Genomic DNA, 25464 nt, shown 5'->3' on the forward strand with positions numbered 1-25464 from the left:
TGGCTGACCAGAGCTGGCATTGATCTAACCTCGTGGATGCAGCACATCACAAGCTCTAAAGCCTTATAACTGTCTCAGTGATATGTTGGACCTGAGCTCCCCTCTATCCGTCACAGAGGCTCTCTTATCACATGTAACTTTCTCTCAATTACTTTTTGTGCCATTTTTGACACACAACCACTACAATCCGATTTATCTTTTGAAACCTAGAGACGGCCCAAAACTTAAAGACCTACTCCAATGAAAATCATGCTTTTGGTCTTTTAAATGTTCCTGTGGTTTTTCTCTCATTATAGAGGACACATATGAAGGAAATTAAATTAATTTCTTTAGAAAAAAATGCCTTTGGAAACAGCCTGTAGATGTGATGTTCAAACTGCAGCCAGCGGGCCACAAGCTCCCTACTCTGATGCATCCACTTGCAGACAAATAGATCCATGTACATGTTTTTGTTTTTCTTGTCTGAGCTGAAATCTGACTTAAAAATGTATGACTGGTAAGCTAACAGGAGAGGGGTAAACAACAAGATGATGGGAAGTGTGGGAAGACTTGCACCGTGCTAGCTCAGAGGCAAATTTCTTACAAACTCCTGCCGCTCTGCAGAAACTATGTCTTGCTAGCATTTCCATTTTCCACTTTACTGTGGTGTTTTTCTTAGCCACCTGCACTTTTCTTTTAAACAACACTAAATTCCTGTTATTTGCGATATAAGCAAAAAAAAAGTAAGACGAAGTAAAGCAAAAAAAAAAAAGGCTAGCTGCTGGACGACCTCCATCGTTGTTACTTTTCTAGTAGTTGCATTACGATGACACAATAACACGCTAGCAGTCTACTGTTTAGTTTACTGTGTATCATTATTTGTATTTTTTTTGTGTGTTTCTCTTGGTTTAATTGTTACATAACTTTACTTTTCCAGCTTTTCTTTTGTTATAAACATAACAGGAGGAAACCCTCAAAAACAAGATCTCACGGGACTAAATATCCCCTCCTTATTGGTGTGTGTTTGCCATCGTCCAGACCCATTAGGGAGGGGGGACAGTGACCGTCTGTGATTGTAGGCGATTAGCTGTTCTGGCACTAATTGGGACTTTCACAGAGGGGGCTGATTTAACACGTGTCCCGGCTTTCGCTCCACAAAAACGATGCCATCTGTGCGCCGACAAGGTGGGCACAGAGATGAAAAGAAAGCGGGACCATGAGCATGTTCAGTCCCACCAGACATCGTCTGTGAATGAAAGCGTCCGGCTTGTAAGGGCAAAACATGGGAAAAATGGGCGGAATACAGAGGAATTTGCAAAGAGGACAGAAGATGGAGAAAAAAAGAGAGGGACAGGCTCTGGGAGTGTGAAATGCAGGAACAAGGGAGTGGTGATATAATTAGAGAAAGTAATCATGGTTTTTGCTTTGAAGAATCGTTCTAAGCATCGAGGAGAATTATTGCATAAAACTAGATTTTTCTGACAGCATTAATAGAAAATTAACACCCTTAAATTCCACTGTGTAAGATTAAGGGCAATCTATTTGCAGAAATCCAATCTTATATTGATAACTACAGTGTGTTCCTATCATTTTTCACTGGCACTTTAATTATTTTTGACAAGGAGTCTTATTCTCTTAGTTAAAGTCCCACTCCAATCATTTTTGATCCATTGTATAACGTTCCCATTGGTCTTTTAATTATGATTAAGCCGTTTTGAGCCAAAATCATTAAATCTGTGTCATAATATAGGACATAGTTTCTACAGAGCGGCATGAGTTCATTAGAAAATTAGAAGTTTTAATTTTCTTTACATATCTCCACCAAGATGAGACAAATGCAATGCATTCTCACTCCTAACTGGCCATACATGGACGTATGGTTCGGGCCTCCTCCGCATCACTTTTTGGGGGTATCCAACTTATCGTTTTTTTGACATGCTGGCTGTTCTCATTAATTCAGTGGTCCCTGAGCTATGGGCCGCGAATCAGTACTGGTCCGAGGGCTTCTTGGAACTGGGCCACAGACAGGGACAAAACACATACCCTAATCAGGGGTCCTCAACCCTTTGTCCACGTTCTGGTACCTGTACCTTAACTTGAAACTCTAATCTTTTTTTAGGTTCTAGGTTTCCAGGTTACTTACCTGTGCAACTGTAAGATTTAAACAACCTGAGACATTTCTCTGCGACAAAAAGACAGGAGAGATTGTGGTCAGAAATCTGATTTTATTTGTAAAGAGAAACGAACAGAGAATGTTGGATTTAGTTCTCACCCCGGCCTCACGTGCCCTCCGTCGAAATCCTCCTTTTATAGATAGATCAGGGCATGCCCTAATCACATAAAGTCTACATATTCATCACTGACGTAAATTTCTCTGTCTTCCAGTACATGAGGGTTGATGATGGTTCTTCTGGTCCCTGCTTTATCTCAGCTTCTTATAACCTTCATCTGGGGGCTGGCCCCTGTTTGCTGATATGTGAGTTGTAAGATAGTAGTTAAGACAAGAAGATTAAAGATAGAGAAGTTAAAATCACTCAGAGCGAATATTTGATAAAATATATGTACAACACTATCAGCAACCATGAGTGATGTGGAAGAGAGCAAAGCATACTTACCCACTGGGAACATAGAAGAAAGAAAGAACAAAAAGAAAGTTAAAAAGGAAAAATATAAATATAATAAAAAAATATAATAAAATATAAATATATAAATATAAGGCATTCAGAAAAATCCTATATTTGCAATACATGTTGTCTAGGGACAGGAGAGCTGGATTTTCTTTGCACTTAGGTGTGTGAGATTTGGGATCAGGGATGGCTGGAGAGCAAACCTTAGAATGTGTCATGGAGCGTGCACTTCCACTTTTCTTCAGTAGACTGGCCTTTATTTCTCTTCCTAACCCGGAAACCAGTTCCCGTCCGTCACTGCCTCCAGTACCAGGTCCGGTACCGCATCTGGTATTGTGTCCTGTACTGCATCCTGTACCACGTCAGTCCGCAACTGCATCCGTTACTGCGTCAGTTACTGCATCCTGTACCGCGTCCTGAGGGTTTGGGAACCCTGATTTAATGGGAACACCCACCGCATCAAAAAAAAAAAACACGACGTGGGGGACACCCAGAATGTCAAAAAGTGACGCAGAAGGGGCCTGAACCATATGTCCATATATGACGAGTTGGGAGTAAGAAGGTGGAGGAACACATTCTCACTCCCTAACCCGGTACCGATACCCTAACCCGGTATATTAATCTGGTACTGGTTCCATGTTTGTTTCTGCCTCCCGAGGGTTGGGGTCCCATGATTTAATGGGAATAGCCAGTACGTCAAGAAAACATGATTTGGGGACACCCAAAAGGTCTTAAAGTGATGTGAAGGGGGCCCAAACCATACATCGATATATGACGAGATGGGAGTGAGAACGCCACAAGAACATGTCAAAAACATACACACACAAAAAACGATTTTCATTGAAGTGTGTCTTTAAATGTGTCCTGGAAAGCAACCTCAGTTTGTGGAAATATCTCTGTCAAAGAAGTAGCAGTAAAATACAGGTTTATAAATGATGTTTGAAATGGATGCAGTGCTTCTGCTCAGGGGCTCGCCTCTGCTTTCTTAATTAATAAGCAGAAGTTGCGTGGCTGAGGGACGGCTCTGTTGAGTTTTTGTTTTGCAGAACCAACTCACAGCTCTGTAGCTGATGTCAGAAAATGAGACAGGCTGCTCAAGTCAGCAGCTCTGTCACACGGAAGGCTTAAATGAAAATGTGCTGATTAATTTATCTACAGATTTCAAACTCTTCATCAACCCTCCAGCCAACGAGGGACAACAACTGCCTCTGTTCATAAATGTAAGAAGTAGGTCAAAATCAAATCCCATTAAAACTACACAGCAACTTTATTATAATTGGAAACGACAACCCTGAACTCAACAATTGAACATTTATATAAGTGTTTATTTTCTTTGACAGTTAACAATTGTTTTGTATGCTGCTATTCTTTTCTGACTCCTTACTCATATCTACCTTTTGTCTGGGATTGAAACACCTGCAGGTCCAGTCTGACTATGACCAGCTAAGACAAACCTTCACTGCAGTAAGTCGAGAAAGAGACACAGCCCAACAGCAGAAGAGCCGGCTCCAGGTCAAAGTAGATAACCTCGAACACGTTCTAAAGGTGAGGAAGTCAATTTACATCTTCATTCAAGTATTTCTTTAGCCTCACTTCTCATTTTTCGTTACCATCATAAAGTGTATGAGTGAAAGGCGGCTTTTCTTTATTTCGTAAACGGGTCGTCGAAAAATGTCAACACTGCAGCTAAAGCTGTGGAGTTACAGGGTTAAAGGGTGCAGACTCAGTTTGTTCTCTACTGCTTGTCTGGGGTTCTGGTTACTAAGCAGCAGTCTTACCAAGGAAATCTAGACCTTCTTGAACGCCTCCTCCAGCTCTCGTTTCCAGGCCAGCTGAGAGATGCTTTCAGGGTCTGTCCCAAGGCCTTCTGTCATTTAGACATGTCCATAATGCTTCATTAGGAATGAGTCTGGGTGCCATCACCCCGCCTGAATTACCTCCATATGAAGGAGGAGGAGTTTGTGTGCCCGAATGATTCCAAGGGCCTTGTCGTCAGGGGCAACTACCCCTTGTCTGGCAAGTTGGTCTAGGAGCACCAGCCAGACAAGGGGTAGTTTGTGTGACAACATTTGTGATGTGGCGTCCCAGGGCCTGACTCTGAAACCAGGCATGAGGGAAGGGGTTTTACCTAGGGTGACTGTGGTGTAGAGCTGTCGACCTTTGACCCAATTATTGCAGGTTCGATTCCCGCTATATGTTTAAATGTCCTTGGGCAGGACACTGAACCCTGCATTGCTTTTTGTGGTCATATGTTGATGGAACCACCATCAGTGTATGAATGTGTGTGTGAAGGAGACTATAACTGTTAAGCACTTCTGGCCTCTAAGGAAGTTAATCTTTTAATTATGAATTAACAAAAATCAAAATGCCCGTGTCGTTTAAGGCATTTTTTGCATACATTTTTTTTCGCGGACCAGTATACGCTCATTAGAAATTTGCCTCTGAGTTGTGGGCGAGACTATTGGCGCAGAAGTAACTCGACAATGATATCCTAGCATTCCTTTGTTTACACTCTCTCCCACTAGCTTACAGCCCCCTCACAACCCAAAGCAAAATTTAGCATAGCAAAAAAAACTAAAAAGACGATGGGCAAAATTGGGATTATGAAGCCGTACAGGTCTGAGCCAAATGCCAGCTCAGGCAAGGAAAACAAAGACAGACATGGATCTATTTGTCTGCAAATCGATGCATCAGATTTGCAGCAGAGCAGCGAAACTTTGGCCTGTCCATTTCTGTTCCTGTATCACAAACCTGGGATTTTTCAGGTTTCATTTCCTCCTGATCCATCATGATTTGAATAATCTTAAATACTTTAATATTCGTTCTCCGTCATGAAAAATGTCAGAAGAAAATGTTAAAAACATCAAAAACGTAATTTTCACCAGGGTGGGTCTTTTAAGAGGACTTAAAATTAACATTTTGTGCAAGTTCCACATATGAAAACAAAAAATATATATATTTATGACATCTCTTTGAAAGTCTCAGCTTTACCCAAAACTTTGTTTCCTTAAAAAACAAGACTTTTAAGTTTGGCATATTGTAGTGCTGACTGGCAACTTGAAGAGACCATAAGGCCTTCTCAAGATAATTTAATAACTTCAGAAGGCAGCTTGCAGTGATTCACAAATCCTGGAACTGAATTTATAAACTGCCTTTGAAAGAGAAATGCAGAAACCGAAGATTTTATTATTTCTTTGAAGTTTTTTAAAACCCGTTCTTTAACTGAAATAATTTCCAACATTTCTTGAAAAAACGTATTTGACACATCTTGTCCTGCTGGGTAAGGAAACGATGAAACTGATCAAATCAGGCAACATATGAAGCCAAGCTTCTCTTGTTTCACAAAGAAGCTTTTTTTTTTATTGTGTTGCTGTTTGCCAATAGCAATCAGACACAGTATCACCACGCTGAGAGACACTTTCATTACAAATCTTCACCGCCCCACATCTCTTATCGATTGTTTGTCAGAGCATCTGAGAAAGAAATTTACGTATATGAGAAAACCCGACCGGTTCTCTGATACGGCATTGAAAAGTTTGTGACTTTCTCATTTAGAATTATTTGAAGATGTTCAGAAAAGAATTGTGGGCTGTAAATACAGAAAAAAAAGTGAAAAAAACCAAAAAAATTTATCTCTTTTTAAAAGGACTTTCCCTGTTGGAATCTCAACTTTAGCCTCTGTGTAAAGCTGGCACACTCTTTCTCCGGTTGTGTGGGTTTCCATTGGGTTTTCCTCCCACAGACCAAAAGAATAGATATCAAGCTAATTGGCTGCACAGACTAAAAACGTAGGCTGCAATTACTTTATCAGACCATCACTGTTTTCCAGTTCATTTAAACCAATACTGTTTAAAGGCTTTGAAATTAATTTAGCCTTTATTAAAAAATTGTTTGGATTTTATTTCGAATATAACTGTTTTTTCTTGTCTCACATTTTCCATCTCCATTCATAATTATTCAAGTGAAGCTGATCCTTGCAGCCTTTTTTTAAGATCCACGGTTCGATACTTTCTCTCAGAGCCAAGTCCTCTTCTGGTATTTGCTAAAAAGCTGTAGGAGTCATCATCAGGGTCACGTGTAAACATGCAAGGCTTAATAAAGCTGTTTACAGGCTTCAGTGACAAGCTGTAAGCCACTGCAGTCCTGCACAGCCGAAAATCTCTTTTGATTAAGCAAAGCAGGGGCTTTGGAGGAGCTACTCTTTATTTTAAAGTTTTTTTTCTTTTTAATCGGCTTTGTCTTCCTAAGCCCACAGAACCCGGGCCAGGTTTTGAAGAATTCTTAAACTGGCAAAGAAATGTGACATGAGAGAAAATGACAAACAACTTAGATGAGGAGCACAAGGACAAATCAACTTAAATAAGATCCTAATCGAACGTTAAATTAACTTCTTTATTTTTCGGATTATAAGTTGTTCCGTAGTATAAGTTGCAAAAAGAAGTACAAAGCCTGGTTAACAACGGACGCGGAAGCCCAGTGAAGCGGTGTGTGGGCGAAGTGCGCGCGGTATCCGCTTAAGCTCCAGTTCACACTAGACACATATTTTTCCTCGATGGTCGACAAGAACCTCTGCTCAGCTGTGGTTATTTAGAGATTTTTTTTTGTCATCATCAGACACTCAAAACCACACACCCCTGCTCACTACATTGATGCTATGTGTGTATGCGTGTGTCTCAGTGTCTGTGTGTTTATTTTCATCTCTGCAGTCTGTTTTAAAGGTGTAACGGACTACAAAAAAAAACCTCACGGTTCGAATCATGCCGCAGTTTTATGGTCACGGTTGAGATCTTTTTTTGGATCAGTAAAAAGTGAAAAACAGGATAAAAACCCAAAATTATTTTTTTAAAGGTTCCAAACATATATTTAAAAAAAATTACTCCATATATAATACATATATACATAACTACATATATATATATATATACATACTTCTGCGTCTGGTGTGAAAATAAACGAATAAAAATCATATACAGTATAAGTTGCACTGAACAAGTTGTACTTATGTGAGAAATGTATTTACCAACATACGAGAACAAGAATGGACACTTAATCTTGAAAGGCAAATGATAACACAATACATAGAAAAAGGACACGCTACTGAGTCAACTAAACTCTTTGCATCTTTTCAAATCACTAAATACTTTGAATTCTTCATCCTCTGTGTCACTTTACTAAAAAAAAATAAAAAATAAAAAAACACCGTAAAGTTGCATTCACACCAAATCGCGATCCATGTCTTTCATGCATTGTAAGTCAAAAATCCAAAAACACCGCTCTACGTAGCGGTCAGGCTAAAAACATTAGCTGCTAGCTCCTCCTACACTCAGTCCAGCTTATAACACATTTTCGGACAGACAATGTGAATTCGATGTGCACATTTGACTGAGTAGCACCTCTTCTTTTGCGTAGATACCAGTAGCAAATACTGATACACACCTACAGCGCCCTCTAGCGATTGTGGCTATTTTTTTTCTTAAATCACATAAAAGTCCCACCCGAGTACAAGTTGCACTCTTGGCCAAACTATGCAAAATTAAAAAAAATGCATACATCAAAAAATACAGTAGTCTGTAAAAGGTTGCTGTCCCCCAAAGTATCAGGAATTGATGTAGGGATAGATTTTTAAGATATGTTTCGATTACTAATTATTAAAATAGATTAAACTTTATTTGCAGAAATGTTGCTTCTTTCCTGCCTGACTCCTAAAGGTTTCAAGCTAAACCATGCGATTTCTCTCGGAGTGCTGCTGAAGCTCCAGTAGTGTCAGTCCCTACATCTAAAACCTGCACATCTTCCATTATGAATCCTGCGACTTCTTCCAATCAAGCAGATGCACCTGGGCTTTTCTTACTTTTAATAACCACCATCATTAGCATAAAGAGTCGCTAACTGAAAGTCGCATCTCTGGAGGGCTGCTGCTTGATAACCTGCCCGCAGTAGAAAACACCCACCACTCTGTGTCAGGAACAGGAGCATTCTGACAAATGTAGCAAAGTCTCGCTATCTGTCACCATCAGTAAAGTAATACTGTGGTTGGCCAATTCTTTGGATATACTGTCAGAAAGCTTCTCTAATATCATCCTTCATCTTTCTTTCCTTGCAGCTTATGCACGAGACAGTGGAGCTGAAGCAGCAGCTGCAGACAGAGTATGAGCAAACCTTTGTGGCCCTTCACACCAAGCAGAAGGAGATCAATCAGCTGCAAAAGGTTGGCATCAAGTTACGAGGGAAGACATAAAAAAATGCATTGAAAGAGTTATTATTTTGTGGACTGGCCATTTTTCTGGCAGAGAAGAACATTGGAGTTGTTTAGGACATATATGAGAGCTGGAAGACAGTGGTGAGATGTGCTGTAGGTGTGTTTTAGAAGTTTAAGGTGGAGGTGGGACTACACCAAGACAAGAATCTCAGTGGGTCATGATGTTTGCAGATGATACTGTGATCTGTAGTGAGAGCAAGAAAGAACATCTAGAGATGTGGAGGTGCAAACAAAAGGAATTAAGGTAGCTGTCTCTTTGGGAGCAACAGGACTGATAGAATCAGCTCATCTTAAAATGTTTTGGAGATAAATTCAGAGAAGCAGATTGAGATGATTTGGACATGTTGAAAGGACTGATAGGCATAAGGATGTTGAGGCTGGAATTACCAAGAGCAGGACATGTGGGTGGTTGGTGTCAGGAAGGAATATGCAGAAGATAAGGTTATAGGTGGAGGCGGATGATTCGCCCTAATGCCTGGTCTGTTCTTCATGGATGTAATAGTTCATTTTAACAACAATTCGATTTGATTTGATATTTGTGGTTGACAATTTGATTCACCTTCAATTTTGGTTCATTTTGATTCATTGACTAAGATCGATCCAGGACATCTTTACCCAAAAATTCAACCAGTGTGACTCAGAGATGAACACCTGGGCACTGAATAGAGCAAGTGAAGTTTTCCAGATTCCTTGTGTTTCTGTTCAGTATAATCAAACAAGTAAACAAGAATCAATGTTAAATCCATTCACATTTTAGTTTCATAGAGTTCAGCCCAGTGTTGTTTTTCCACATCAAAATAATAAAAACAGAACATTATTAGAACATTCTACCACACTGTATGGTCAAATGTCTGTCAAATTCAAAGTGTTTCCACACATTAGACTGTAATGATGGTTGATCATTTTTCCTGCCATCACATTTGTGTTTTCCCCTGAGATGGCAGTTGGTCATTTTTACGTTATAGTGAAATAAACCTACGATGTCTCAATCCAAAAGGTGTTTTACACTACTCATTCGATTATTGATTTATCTAATTTTAAAACGATTTTTTAATGGCATAGGTTGATTCGATTTGATTCTGCCTCTGACAGATTGATCTGTTGGGTCGTAGGAATAGAAATTGACTCACTTCATCATTAAACCCCCACTTCATTGTGATTGTCCATCGCATCAATCGTATTGTGCTCCTACAGCAGCCGTGTGGTCTAGTTCATACCAAAGTTAGCCAATTTAGCTTGTGACTGTCCATGATAACCGCAACAAACCTCTATGTATCATTAATACTTTTGAAGCCTGATGATGCAATTGTCTCCAGCATTTTAATTGTTGGGGTTTTTTTTTTTCCCATAGTAACATATCTGCATCTTTGAGATTCTGTTTTTTTTTGTACAAACAAAGCTTGTATACAAAGTTTTTTTCTGAAAATACATGCATTCATATAAATAAGTTTGTGGTAAATTGATTGTGCATTAAAGAAAATTAGGCGGTACATCAGTACAAATTTGACCCTGGATCGAGTTTGCATCTTCTAATCATTTGAAATAAGTGTCGGGTAAGTGGCGCGATGTGCGTGTGATTGTACTATGGGTGTAAAATTCTAATTGCGGATGATGTCATCAGCTTATACCTGGTTCACAGAGGACAAGGAAGCGCTGCAAAGTGGTGCGGAACGGAGACCAGTTCCATTCTGCGCCCTTGTTAACTTGTGGTTTAGTTCACTCCAGACGTGAAGCACCGTGGTCCTCTGCGGCCGGCTTGCACTGTGCAGCGATCGTTTCAACTTCTGGTCTATGTTTTGCGCAAGCCGTTAGAAATCCGCGTTGATCCTGGCAGGAAGTTACGCCAAGACACATGAGAAAATCCAGTCAACTTTCAAAATATTACCAATTTTTCACAATAAAATACCGCGATTGATAAATGAGACACACACATAGACACAGATCAACGTAGTGGGCCGACTACGGTGTCGTTTTGTGTGTCTAAAAACACAATCAATGAGAGATAGGCAGAGAGCAGTTGGCGACAAGTCAAGATGGACGACGTCAAATTAATTGTAGATGCTGTAAATAACCACAGTTGTGAGCCGGTGTGAACCCGGCGTTACAGCTCACATTGCACCGTGATTGGGGTGATTCCCCACTAATGCAACTCACGTGACCTAATCGATTACTAATCGCATTGAATAATAAATTGTGCCTAAAAAGAGCAGATGAAAGATAAAGAATAGTTTTTTTTTTAATATAAAATTGTGCCCAAAAAAAGAAATCATATTTATACCTAATAAACATCATATAACGTATACACATAAAGTACAATTTTAAAATGCAAGTTTATAATTGATTGATTTTTTTTTTTCTTTTGCAAAATAGGAGTTTTGGAAAAAATAATTTTGTTCAAATATAATTGTCAATGACATTAAGAAACAAAGGAAGTACCATTATCCTTTGTCTGGGATTTCATTTTATGCTCCATATTGTCTGTTGGCCTGATGCTGAACAGAAGTTATCTAATGCAGAATTTCCATAGATTATACTTTCTTTTACCTAAAAAAAGCTCTCCTCTAATCCTCTTGTTTTATTGAACTGGAAAAAAAGGATTATTGTCATGCAAGGGTTTGCTTAACATGGCAATTTTCTTGACTACTACACATCCTAAAATAGATCAGGTACTTGTCATCAGTGCTGTGCTGTCAGAAGAAGGCATCACTTCAAGTAGCAGTTCTGTGATGAACCGGTGAGCCTCTTCCAGGCTCTGTGTTGACAGTTTGTCTGCTGTCTGCGATCTTTTTCCATGTCATGGAGTGTGGTCACACTGTCAGCTGTCACAATTTGTTTGTGCATGTTTTCTGCAGGCTTGGGTTCAAACTGACCAGGAGCATGAGGAAGCATTACACCTGTTAAAGGTAAAGTAACATTTACAAGTTTACTGCCACGCTTCTCAAATGTACAGAACCTCATACTACCAGGATAAAAATAAAAAAAGTTGTATTTGCAGCCAAATTTACAAAATTAAAAATAATTTGAAAAAAAAAAAAAAGTTTGACACTAAAATAAAACAAGAAGACTAAGTATTTCAATGTTCTTGTATATTACAATACTTTGAATATTTTAAATTGATCTCTGTCTTTAAAACACAACTTCCAAATGTTTCGCCATTTTGCATCATAAGTCTTAATTAAGAACCTACGGTTAAATCAGGAACTCTACTTATTTTTGTCAGGAACGGTGGTGTAGGACCCAAATGCAGGAGACAAGACATGGTGGCAGAAACTCAGATTTACTTAAAAAAAAACCTCAAAACATGACAAAACCAGGATAAAACAAACCAGTGACGTGACAGAACAGATGACCTGACAATGAGAAACTGGAAAAACCAGACACTTAAATACACTGAGGTTGATTAACTAAATGAAAACAGCTGTGGATGATTTAACCTGAAAATGGTGGGACTGACAGGGAAAAACAAAACATGACAAAATTTAAGCACGAATCATGACAATTTTAGCATCACCTTAAAATTAAGAATGATTGAATAATATTTCTGTATAAGTAGGAATAAAATTAGGCATGAAGGGGTTAATATCTTAAAGAAATTACATTAGTAGTTTTAGGCCCTTAAAGCCTTTCAGTCCTTTTCGGGGTGATTAACAGCCATATTAGCATGAATACATACATTTATATATATATAAAATGTATGTATGTATACATATATATATATATATATATATGTATATATATGTATTTTATATATATATATGTGAGCGTATGTATTTTAGATGTGCTTGATTTAAATTCCGATGCCAAAAGTAGGGATACAAAACACTATCATTCCGTCCTGCAAATACTAGATTGATAGTAGATGTTAAACGAAAAAAAGAACCCTCACAAACAAACACATTTTCATCACAGCATCTTTACTTTTACCTGAGAAACCACTGCATAAATTAAAGTTTCTACCAGGTTGCTACACTTCAAGAGTCCAGGAGTCATTATATTGAAAGCTGAAAATGTTCCCAAACCTAATGAGCTGTTTTAATCTGACCGGCGCCGCCATCGCAGGAGTCCGGCTGCTACCAGGGTCAAAGCAATTCTTGCTCCTTATTAGTAAAGAAAAGGCATGTCTAATTGCAGTCTGCACACCTATAGGGCTTTAATAATTTAAGCGCGAGGCGTCTCTTGTGATGCTGAAAATGTTGGCGAAAACAATTCCCCTTACTGCCAATGTGTAACAGTAGTAATGCAACAACTTCTAATTACCTTCTACAAACTGGGATAATAGGAGCAGAACATTGGGTCAAATGTTTGAAAGTGGCCACCCACACTGCCAATGTGAGTTTTAATGAGACTAATGTTTAGCAACAAAAGGCGACAATGTTTACTTTGACTATGCGTTTCTATGACTCATGCATCAGAAAGTGTGAGATAAACGTGATTCAGTTCTTTCCTTTGTCTTTTTTTTCTGTTATCAGAAGCATCTCTGCTGGGCTTTTTGCAGTACATTTGCATAAGCTCTTACAGTGCACCTGCGTTTATCTCAGATCAAAATATGCACAAACCGTGTTTCATCGCAGTTAGTAAAGATGCTTGTCACTGCCTCGTGTTCTACAAATTGTTTTTTTTTTATTTCACACTAAATCCCTCAGTGACAATGAACCAAGTATTCAAAATGAGACTTTTTCATGTCATTTGAATGTGATATTTTCACTGGAACATTAAATCCAGAAATGCTTAAAAATGTAAAAATAAAGGTATTACTTTCATTTTCTTATCATTTTGCATTCATGATTTAAAAGAATTGTCTTTTTTAAACTTATTTTTGTTGTAGTTTTGTAACATTTCCTACTTTTTGTCCAAATATAACAAGTATTTAATTTGTCATGCATTTATTTTCCTCATTTACTTTATTATTCAAGCTTTTAATGCTTAGTAGTCATAAACAACACATTTTTTTTTTTTAATCCAGCAGTAATTGCGGATTTTGTCTGACACTCGCAACATTTACTAAATGAAATATGACGTACTGTTGTCGGAAAAATAGTTTTTATGCTTCTGATAGAAAGTCTATGTATATATGCGTTTTGGGCTTCCATGTTCAAAATGTTCACACGTTGCTGTGCACGTTTTTAAGACTGTTTTCAGACTCTTGGTAGAACTGGGAACCAGGCGTGTGAAGCCCATTCAACACACTGGTGTTCAGATTCAATGCTTTCTCGTTCCTAACTCGTCATATATGGACGTATGGTTTGGGTGCCAACTTTTTGACATTTTGGGTGTTCCCAACTTGCCGTCTTTTGACGTGCTGGCTGTTCCCCTTAAATCAGGGATCCCCAACCGGCGGGCTATGAACCAATATAAGTCCGAGGGTTGCTTGGTACCTGGCCACAGACAGGGAAAAAACGCATATGGTAATTGGGGGTGTCCCCAACCCTTGCGTCGCATACCGGAAACCTAACCCCATACTAGTTTCACGTCCATTACTGCATCCCGAGGGTTAGGGACCCATGATTTATTGGGAACACCCAGTACGTCAAAAAACGATGAGTTGGGGACACCCAAAAAAACAAAAAGTGCATCTGAACCATACATCCATACATGACGAGATGGAAGTGAGACTATTTAGTTCCATAGACTGTTGCACATATACCTACAGTTGGAAGAGGCTTGGTGTTAAATGTCGTAGTGGTGCAAATCTCGTGAATCTTGCTCCAGGCTTTTTCTTTTGCAGGTCTTTTCCGATATATAAAAGACGTCATGTCATATTTTTCCTGACTGGGTACAAACCACAATTATCAATATCTCCACTATGATCAATTTTTAAACAATTGGAACTGTGAAACCAAATCAGAGTCCTTGATTTGTCAAAGCTTAAACTTGTGTAGCAACATGTGACAGTGAGAGTTTTGAATGCTGAGGCCTGAAATGTGGATGGATTGGAAGTGAATCTGTGTTGCTGAGGGAGTCGTGAATGCGACATAAAACTTAAATTGTGTTACTTACAGTCCTATAAACATTTAAAAAATTTTATAGATTGTTAGAGGATCCATTCTGCTGCATTCAGTTAAATTAGCCATTTCAACTTCCGGGTTTGTCCTTTTCCCTCACTGACTTCATGCTCTTGTTTCCGTCCTGACTGCACTTTTTTCATCTGTTAAAGGTCAAAGTTCGTGACCTGGAACTGATATGCAGGTCATACAGTGAAAACTTCAACCACCTTCCCAAAGAGTTGCTGGACTTTTATCTACAATCAGCACCTGTGGAGATAAAAACCGATCCCAGCTTCAAGAACCAGATCCTGTCCACACAAGGAGAAAAGCTCCCACCCACCACCACTGGATTTGAAGCCCAATCAAAGAAAGGTGAGTCTGTTGTAACAGGACATGTCAATCAAGCATCTTATGTATTTTTATTGTTTTTGGTCAAACAAAATATACCTCAAAACCATTTGATTTTTAGTTTGTAGTAAAAGCTGGATCAGATGACTCAGGACCATTTAAAACAAGTGCTTTGTCCAGATGGAAATCTTAGGATATTGAAGATGTTAAGATTTTAAAAGGGAAGTTGTAGCTGGACCTGGACAGTGTTAATAAATGTGCTTTTATTTCATCAGTTTTAAGTTATCTCTTGCTGTTTGGAGTTATTACTCAATAGTATGTGTATGCAATCTTGATTTCTATCAACTCAGAAAGTAAGATGTTTTTGGACCACATTTCCTGTATTTTAAACAGGGGTCTTAAAAAGTCTTAAAAGCATTGAATTATGAATTTGAAAATAATACCTTAAAAAGCCTTTAAAAAGTCCTACATTTTGAAATCTGAGAATCTGAACATCCAGTAGTTGGTTTAAAAAACAAGAGCACTGAAGAATAACAAGCAACAAGATACGAAGATACAGTTTTGATCATAAAATGTTGATAAATGAATACAACTGGAAATAATGTATAAAATAGAAAATAGACTATGAAATTAAATTTTTAACATGCATGACCTTAAGAAGGTCTTGAAAGGCTGAAATTTAAAATGAAGAAACCTTTAGGAACCTTGTTAAGCATTCATTTAACTATTGACAAGTAACCTATGTAAATTATTTAAAGATTACAGCACAAATATTATCATTTGGGCACTTGGATACATAAAAAGACATCATTCCTTTAAAATCCACTCCGATGAAAATTGTGTTTTTAACCTCTTCTTGTGACCTTTTTCTGATGATGGAAGACAAATAAGAAAATCAAGATCTAAATTGCATTTCTTAGTATTTTTTTTATATAAATAATTGTCGATTAGGAGCAGACAAAAAATATATAGCTTAATCAGAAATGAAAAAAAACAAACAAACCAAACACTGGAAACGACTTCATATTTGCTGAAAAGACGATTGGAGTGGTTCTTTGAGCAATTTTGGCAATATTCTCCCAACATTTGGCAGTATCCCTGTAAACAGTCAGAAAATTTCACTGAAAATACTTATGGCAGCATTAATACATCAGAATTACACCAAATCCTGCAATAAGACAATCTCCCTGACAACAATAAGTCACACAACCAGTTACGTTTGATCAATCACCCTACGTCTGCAGTAGTGCTTATTTTCCAAAATGAATTGGGGCACACTATTCTGCCTGTTCAATCAGTAGTGAATCATTTGCAGCTTGCATTGTTAAGCTTGCATACATTTTTAAGCATGTAAAACTGTAGTATATCTGGCTTTAACATCATTAAGTATATGATAGAAGTTTGAATTCAATCATGAAAGCAGATAATGAAGTGATGCTCTGATGAGTTCAGTTGGTACCATACCAAGATGAGAAATTGGGCAGCAGATGGTGGAACCAAAGCAGAGCTTGGAGGCATAAATAAAATAACATCTTTGAGACACGTCCCACAGAGATGTTTCTTTGTCTCCTTGTTCCACTCACTCAAGATCGAGACACCTGTTGGCCCATTTCCTGCTTTCGGAGTGCTTGTGGAAGAGGCAGAAGGGCTGAGGATTTCCACACGACTAGGCGCACAAGTTCCTGAGGGGTGTCGGGATGCTCCCTTCTGGAATGAAATTTCAGTTGATGAGAAGGACAGAAAGGGAATTTTGCCCTCTCCTAAAAGCTACAAAAAAGACCAGGAGGTGTTGCAGTGACGCATAAGTGATGTAGAGTCTATTCGCTCTAGTGGACGCTAAGTTTAAGCGACATTTTTATTACATATGGATATAACTGATGAGATGAGAGTATCTTCAGTCACTGAAGGTTTTAAATGTACTGTAGTTTGATCAGGAAATCAATAGATGTGCAATGAGCAGAAAATGGTCGCAAAGGAAATGACGGTTCATCTTTATTTGCTCTTTCAATCCATGTCTCTCAGGCAATGGGAGCGTGACACAGCCCCCGCTCCTGATTTCCCAATTATTCAGCTGCATTCTACCCACAGGACACACCAAACCCCCAGAACTGCGGTCTGCTACATCCAGCCCTGTGATAACGGAGCGCCCCAACAGCTCTTCACAGCTTTCTCCATCAGAGGTGATTTTTAGGTGACATTCAACGTCAATGCATTTATTCAATATGGATTATTTCTATTCCTAACATCTTTAAATATGATACTGAGTGATGCTTCTGATAAATCTTTAGATGGAGGATGAGGCCAGTCCATCACCAAGGTCCAAACCTCGCTACACCGGCCAGGTCCGCCTCTGCACTGCCCGTTACAGGTAAACCAGAACATAACTGCATGCAACAATAAAGCTGAAGCTAGTTCACCAATTCTCATGGTATTATGTAGAGTGTCATAGTGGTGCATGGATGACCTGTTCAGGATTAGTGTGAGGGTTTGAGTTTAAGCAACAAACAAGGGATCCCATCATCCATAGGAATGCATGAGGATTTAAGTAACAAAAAGTGTTTTTTCTTTTAAGTTACAACCCTTACGATGGACCAAATGAGCATCCGGAAGCAGAGCTACCTCTTGTGGCTGGAAAGTATCTATACGTGTATGGGGAAATGGATGACGATGGCTTTTATGAAGGTACATCATCCAAAATCTTGTTTTTACTTTATTGTGTGAATAGTGCTCCTTTACGTTTGTTTTTCGGTGCATAAAGACTCAGCCACACTTTAGCGATTTCAGCGATGTATCAAAACGTTCTAATCATTCAGGAAAATACTACTTGTACTTTTGGCCTTCATAAATATTGAGCAAAATATTGAGCAAAATATAGCCCCGTAGGAAATGAATGAGATATTGCTCAAATCCTTCAAAAGCTTTGAAACTTGTGAACTTCTGCAAATACTCTCAGCCAGAGACACAACAATGTTCATGAACTACTGAGATTTTTTAGGGTAATTTGGAATTTAAATTTCGTTTTAGCAACATGCTAGCTGTTTTTGGCTAATTTAGACATTTCTCTCCAGTTTTTTTAGGCTAATAGTTTTGCATTATGCTAGCTGTTAGACTTAAATTAGACTTTTTTTTTTAGTTCTTTAAGGAAATTTGCAGTTTAGCTAATATTTTAGCATTATGCTAGTTGTTTTGGCAAAATTTGACCGTTTTTAAAGTTCTTTAGGCAAATCATGCATTTAACCAAGATTTCAGCATTATGCCAATTGTTTTTTCAAAATTAGACTTTTTCCAGTTTTTTGGTTAAGTTGGCATTTAGCTTATATGTTGGCAGGCTTTAGCTTCAAAGTTTTCAGCTATCAGTTTCAGCATTTTTAGCTATTATCTCTAGCATCTTCAGCTCACAGCATTCACACTTACATTATAGCAAGTATGTACGGTAGTTCACCTTTATAATGCGTTAATACTTCCTTCTTTACTACATGGGAGATTTTTTGTAAAGTCCCACTCAGATCATCTTTTGATCCATGTTAAATGTGTGTACAAGTGTATATTAATTTTGCTTATGTTGTTTTTAGCCATTTTTTTCAAATATTGTTGTTTTCTAGAACACCATTTCTCCAGAGTTCATTAGAGTTCATTAGAAATTTACCTCAAAGTTGTGGGCAAGGCTGTTTTGACAGGGAGTAAGCCTGCCCCCATTTCCCATCGTCCCTTTGTTTAACTTACAACCCCTCAAACCCTCAATGTCACATTACAAAAGTGACAAACAATGTTAGAGCTATCCAGACATACAGTTCTGAGCCAGCTCAGACGAGAAAAGCAAAGACGTACATGGATCTAGTCGTCTATGATTGGATGCATCAGAGATGAGAGGATAAAGGAGTTTGTGGTTTGCAGTTGTAGGTCCTACGTAACATCTACAAGCTTTTTCTAACAATGTTTTTTCACCTGCTCCCAATTTCAAATTATTTTACTAAGAAATACTCCCAAGTGCAATTGTAAGCGTAATTTTCATTTTTTTTTTTTATCTTAAAAATACCAAAAACCCAATTTTCATCAGAGTGGGTCTTTAAGCTCTTCCAATTCCAAACTTATCATGAACAGTGAAAAAGATACTCAGCAAATCAAACTCTTCTGCTAAAGAAAAGCGAGTAACTGCAGGGGGGAGAGAATTAAAGATAATGTTCCTCCAAAAAAACACAAAACAAAATACTGCAGAGGATGTTTTCCTTACTGCTTTCCCAGATGTAGGCGAGAACTCTTGAGAGGAAAACAACAGAAAAGCATTTATGCACCAATAGGCTTTGTTATGCAATGACAAAGTCGTCAAAATATGTGTGACAGCTCCCGCTGACAATTTGGAAGCGCATGCTTCAAAAACCTCAACAAATTCATTATAATGTCACTGGAAGAGGAGTACAATATGAAATAATGTTCATAACAAAAGCATTTATGTTGTGAGATTACTTATGCACAATATGTGTAATCGTATGCAGAAGTAAAAGAAAAAAAATGCTGATGCAATCAGTAAAGACAGCTGTGAATGACATGTTCCTGTCATTCTGACATTGCCCATCATACGCCTCGTGGCATGTTGTGACCTTGTCACTGCTTGAAAAAAATCAAATTCACTTTCTTTTTCTTTTTGATCAGAGTGGGACTGTTTAGACTTTTTCCAGAATTATCATGTCTTTTACCGTCAGAAGCACACCTGACCGCACTAGTCCACACAGCCCGTCACAGTATCAGTGCAGTGATTCATTAGCGGTAGGCGCTCAGGTCGCACGGCGCAGCGAAGAAGCCTCTGTATTTACCAAACAGGAGGGAGACTTGGACCCCAACACCAAGCTGTTGACAAGATGGGACTTTGGTCCCTTTTAGTATGATGACTAATCCAGCAGGGCTCAGCTTAATCATCAGCACACACACAAAGACAAACACACCCCCACTCACGCTTATAAAACACACAGGCAGAAACAGATGGTCTTAAGGTTTCTCAGGCCCTCGTGGAAAAGGGGATTGAAGGACAAGATGATAGGGAGCTTTGTTAAAGAGACACTTCTTGGGTAAAATTGCGATGCTAATCTGTTTTTTTTTTCTTCTTGCAAAATAAATCCTCTGGGATATTCCTGGAACTGCTCAAAAGCACTAAGTGAAGTTTGTTTTGTTTCTTGTTTACTGGGAGGAGTTGGAAGGCAGCATTCGGAAATCAATTATAAATCCTACATGTTGGAGAATAACATGCAGGTGTTTCTCACTCCTTCCCTTGCTGGAAACATTTCCACAAAAAAATCTGTGAAATATTAACGTTCCTACTTTATTTTCCTTTTACAACTGGGCCTGCAATGTCTTTAAAAGTTTGTTCTGATGTATTAGGTCTTCATTTTTGTAAACAAAGTTTTCCCTGCATTGTGTTGAAATACAGTTGAAGAGTATCTACGGAACAAAGAAAGTATTGCTAGCCCCCACAGTGCCACCTGTTCCAATGATTGTATATTCACTGGACAGCTCAACCCCTCCCCTCTCGTGTTCCAAACAGGAAGTGTCGTTTGGTTCCAAGAAGGTCAAAATCCCATAGACAAACACTAAGATGCTAATTTATTTTTATGCTACCGCAGCTATTATGATAAACATGCTTTTTTTGGTATAACCTAGACATAAATATAAAGAAAAAAATAGCAGTTTGGGCTGCATTCCTGCATGTTTTTTTTTTAAACATACCCTGCTATGGCACGTTTTAATTGGCTGGACACACCTGAACCAGGTAACCAGTCATGAGTAGGGCTTGGATTTCTGGAAATCATGCAGACACTGCAGCCCTCGAGGCCTGGAGTTGTCTATCCCTGTCACAGACGACCAATATATGGGCTATCACTGACGTCTGATGAGTCACCTATACATTCTCATTCCAACTGGCCATATATAGATGTATGGTTCGGGCCTCCTCCGTGTCACTTTTTGACGTTTTAGATGTCCCTAACTCATCGTTTTTTGATGTGTTGGCTGTTCCCATTAAATCAGGGGTCTCCAACCTCCGAACCGCAAACTGGTACCAGTCAAAGGGACGTTGGTGCTGGGCCACAGACGGTAATCAGGGGCCCCCAACCCTCAGGACAAGGACTGGTACACTAACCCGGTACCGGTTCCGCATCCATTCTAGAGGGTTGGAGACCTGTGATTTAATGGGAACAGTCCGCTCGTCATAAAGCGACAAGTTGGGGTCACCCAAAACGTCAGGGCCTGATCCATACGTCCATAAATGACGAGTTGGGAGTGACAATGTGTAGGAGTGACACGATGAAGTGCAGATTCAATATGGTGGCCTGGTGGGATAAAAGTTAATTCTCCACATGGTTGACACAAGTGGAGAAGGCTTACGTTTGAGCCTCACTGCTCTTTTATCTAGTTTAGCCATGAAGGTAACACATTGTTCTAAGTGGCCTTACAAAAGTCTCATAAATGGTCTTAATTTGTAGAAAGCTTGATCTGATCTTCTATCTTGCACTACAGATTTTTTTTCTCCTCTAATTTATAATAAAATCTGTGATTTTTCAGGCGAGCTGCTGGATGGTCAAAGAGGACTGGTCCCTTCCAACTTTGTGGAGTTTGTCCAGGATAAAGAAAAGCCAACTGGGGAGGGAGGGGATGACCTGGGCCCTCTGGACCACCAACCCCTTGCATTAGTGCCAGTGGATGGTGGCACCTCCCAGGATGGCCTCCTAGGCTCCAGTAACGCCCTGGTACCGTACAGCAACGGGACAGGGGGAACCTTGGATCCCGAGGACCTCGCTGAAGATGTTGTGCCTTACCCCCGGAAGATCAACCTAATCAAGCAGCTGGCACGAAGTGTCATTGTGGCATGGGAGCCTCCAGTAGTGCCTTTGGGCTGGGGAAACATCACCGGGTACAACGTGTTGGTAGATGGCGAGATACGTGCCAGCCTGCCGTACGGCAGTCGGACCAAGTGCTTGTTGGAGAAGCTGGATATTGATGCCTGTGTCTATCGCGTGTCAGTGCAGAGCGCCACCGACCGTGGCTTGTCAGACGAGCTGCGCTGCACTTTGCTGGTAGGGGCGAACGTGGTGGTGGCGCCATACGGCCTACGGGTGGATGACATCCAGCGGGACACTGCCGAGCTCTCGTGGTTGCCCAGCAACAGTAACTATGCTCACACTGTGTTCTTAGATGGGGTGGAACATGCTGTGGTAAAGTCGGGAAGGTATAGACTGCGCTTCCATAACCTGAAGCCTCTGACAGTGTACAAAGTGACGGTGGTGGCACAGCCCCACCAGATGCCATGGCAACTGCCTCTGGAGCAGCGAGAGAGGAAGGAAGCTGGAGTGGAATTTTGCACACAGGCAGCAGGTTAGACATGTTTATTTGATCTAATAAAACTCAAATAATTAACTTTTACAATAATATTTGTAATTTTTGTTTTTTTTGGAAATATTTGTAATTCTTCTGGGATTCCAATACCTTACTCTGTTATTGTTGTGTAATATATTTTGTCCAGGTCCAACAACTTTTTTCATACAAGGTCAGAATAAAACATCAGTTCATTTTTGGATGTTTTAGCACTATACGTGCATGGACTGATGTCACTAGTTTTTCACTTTATCAAAGCACTATCACTACTGTTTTTTTTTTTTTTTTTAAGAATGAGCAGGCACTTAATGCATGTGGGCAAAAAGGCATTTGGTTATGATTCCACTATATTAAACATTTGCCATCAAGTGCTCTTATTTTGAAATCTAAATGAGGTCTAGAAGATAAAAACTGCAATTTTGACCAGTGTATCAGGGTAAATATCATAAGATATAACCTGTTGAGCCAGACTTGTGTCATTTTTATGTAGTATATACCACTTTAGATTTTTTAAAGATTTTTTTAAAGGGGATAAATCAAATTTTTACTATTTTTTCCTGTATATTGGTGCCAGAAAACAAACAAAACTTTAATTTATTATGTTTTTGTTTTAATAGTCTTAATAGTTTTATTTAAACACTTAATTAGAAGAAATGCAGCTTGTTCAAAGGAAATGTATTTAAAAGACAGGTTTCTTTCTACAGCTGAGAGTAGGTATGAAATAGCTGAGCCTAAATACTCATCCCTCAGATCAAATCACTCTGTCTTGTGAATGTTCTCCACCACTTACGTCAGGTATTTGCATGTATTTCCACAAAGTAAAAAGAACGAGCCTCTCCTCAAACACTGAAAAGTTTTCAATGAGATCACATTCTACATTTGTTTTTCCACTTCCTTTGGCGTTTTTGTGCATGGTTCGTCTGTGTGTATCTTCCCCGTGCATTGAAGAATGCCCCACATCTTTTCGACTCCTGTTGATAACAAAAGAGTAAATTATTCATTCTGATTTCTTACAAGAGCTCTCTCTCTTCCTTCCAGGCCCACCGATGCCTCCACAGGATGTTCAGGTGCTCTGTGGGCAAGCCCAGGGGGTCCTACAGGTTCGCTGGAAGCCTCCCATGCTCTCTCCCACGGGCACGTCTAACGGGGCAAATGTCATCGGCTACGCAGTCTGCACTAAAGGACAGAGGGTAAGTGAGCATCTGGGTAATGTCACTCCAAGCAGACATGTTTACATGCTTCAACACATCGTCTTTCATACATAGTAATTTAGTTTCTCATTATTATGAACGCTGTATGATTAGTTTTTTTTGCTGTTATGACTAAGACAACATTATTGAATTAGGATTTTTGAATTCAACATATTTTGAGTAATTTAATCATCTTTAATTTGGTCAAAACAAGAATGTATTGGACAGATGGGATGCTATCAGCCCGTCTGATTGAAGCATTATGTCATCAGTGGCTTTAGTGCGTGCAGCATTGCCACCTGCTGGTGAGGAGTGTTTAGTGCACAACTGCTTGTTCTAAGACTTGTGAATATCTCAGAAAGGGCTCTCACTCCCTCTGGTGACTGAACCATAAATTGTTCAGAACCTGAAAGTTAATCAAATGCTGAAAAATAGTGACGCGCATTCAGGGACGCATTAAACACTCATTCTTGAACACCTTGAGCTTATGGTGGCCATACTGGACTGTAGTGCATGTCCACCACCTCCAGTTGCAAGCGGCTGAGCGCGAAATGTCTATGTGGTGCAAATCTGGTGTAATTTGCTCCAAACTTTTGCTTTCACAGCTCTGTTCTCATATATGAACTCTAGCCAACCACAAACTGCAATTATTAACTTCTTCATGATCAATTTTCAAACATTTGGCACTTCCATGAATGAAAAGGAACGCCATCCACACGTCACTACCGAATCCAAGGCCCAGACGGATCGAAGTCCAACCAGTTTAACTCTCAACTCGTGTTGAATGGACGTGTGTTTTCCACAGAGCCTGAACAAGAGTTTTGAACGTGGAAGCCAAAAATGCACGTTCACATGGACTTTTCATTGCAAGTGGCCACTTGAACACATGTTGGAGAATTAAACATAAAAAAACATAGAATAAATCCACTTTTTGATTTAGAACAGTTATGCTTTCATTATGAAAATATGTTTTTAAAACCACATGTCTGCAAATTGTTGTAAAATTAGCAATTTTGGCAACAGAAACAATGAGGAAAACACTTAATAAAGCACTTAATATAATAAAAGACTTTGTATACTTCCTATGAAAGGTTTCTTGCAGTTTTAGTGGATTTAGAGGTAATTGAAACATTTAAAGTCCCCTATGACAATTTATTTAAATTAAAAAAAAAATCACAACCTAAACCATTTTTCATGTTGATGTGAAGCTTCTGTTTTTAAAATCTCCTTTGGGTGGGCGTGGCTTTTGGTGCTGAGCTGAGTAGCCCCGCCCCTGATTCCCCCTGTCTGATTATGATAGCTCTTGTTTCTCGCTTTTCTCTATCAGGAATTCTGGAATTTCGTTGATCTTGTTAACGGTTGAAAAGTTATGGTATTTTAAAGATTTTAAGTTTAAGCGTCACTGGCGACACCTCAGGTGTTAAAGGGTTAAAAAATTATCTAATAGTAAAACTTTTTTGTTTTAATTTGGTGCTCAATCGATCGCTAACAATTTCTCATCTTTCTTTTCTAATTCCAGATAGCGGAGGTGTTGTTCCCCATGGCAGATTACGTTACTGTTGAACTGTCGAGGATTCAGTGCATGGAGGCCAGAGAGGTCATCGTCAGGACGCTGTCACTGCAGGGAGAATCCCAGGACTCACAAGTCGCCGTCATTCCAAACAACCTGCTTGTGCCTCTACCACCAATTGCCCTGCCTCCACCGATGCACCCTC

The 25464-nt window shown here is 39.2% G+C and overlaps 1 protein-coding gene across 1 annotated transcript in view; it reads left to right on the plus strand.

The window, feature by feature from the left end:
• The window catches only part of LOC112163390 (RIMS-binding protein 2), an 83600-nt gene that overhangs the window by 42194 nt on the left and 15942 nt on the right, over positions 1-25464 (plus strand). The window contains exons 5-15 of the mRNA XM_036214618.1: positions 4029-4151; positions 8710-8814; positions 11718-11768; positions 15020-15221; positions 17220-17377; positions 17486-17565; positions 17770-17879; positions 21750-22559; positions 22708-22731; positions 23598-23749; positions 25269-25462. Of these exons, the coding sequence (XP_036070511.1) occupies positions 4029-4151; positions 8710-8814; positions 11718-11768; positions 15020-15221; positions 17220-17377; positions 17486-17565; positions 17770-17879; positions 21750-22559; positions 22708-22731; positions 23598-23749; positions 25269-25462 (2009 nt within the window). The remainder of the gene's footprint in view (positions 1-4028; positions 4152-8709; positions 8815-11717; positions 11769-15019; positions 15222-17219; positions 17378-17485; positions 17566-17769; positions 17880-21749; positions 22560-22707; positions 22732-23597; positions 23750-25268; positions 25463-25464) is intronic.

This window comes from Oryzias melastigma, linkage group LG12, assembly GCF_002922805.2.
Source record: "Oryzias melastigma strain HK-1 linkage group LG12, ASM292280v2, whole genome shotgun sequence".
Classification (NCBI taxonomy): Eukaryota; Metazoa; Chordata; class Actinopteri; order Beloniformes; family Adrianichthyidae; genus Oryzias; species Oryzias melastigma.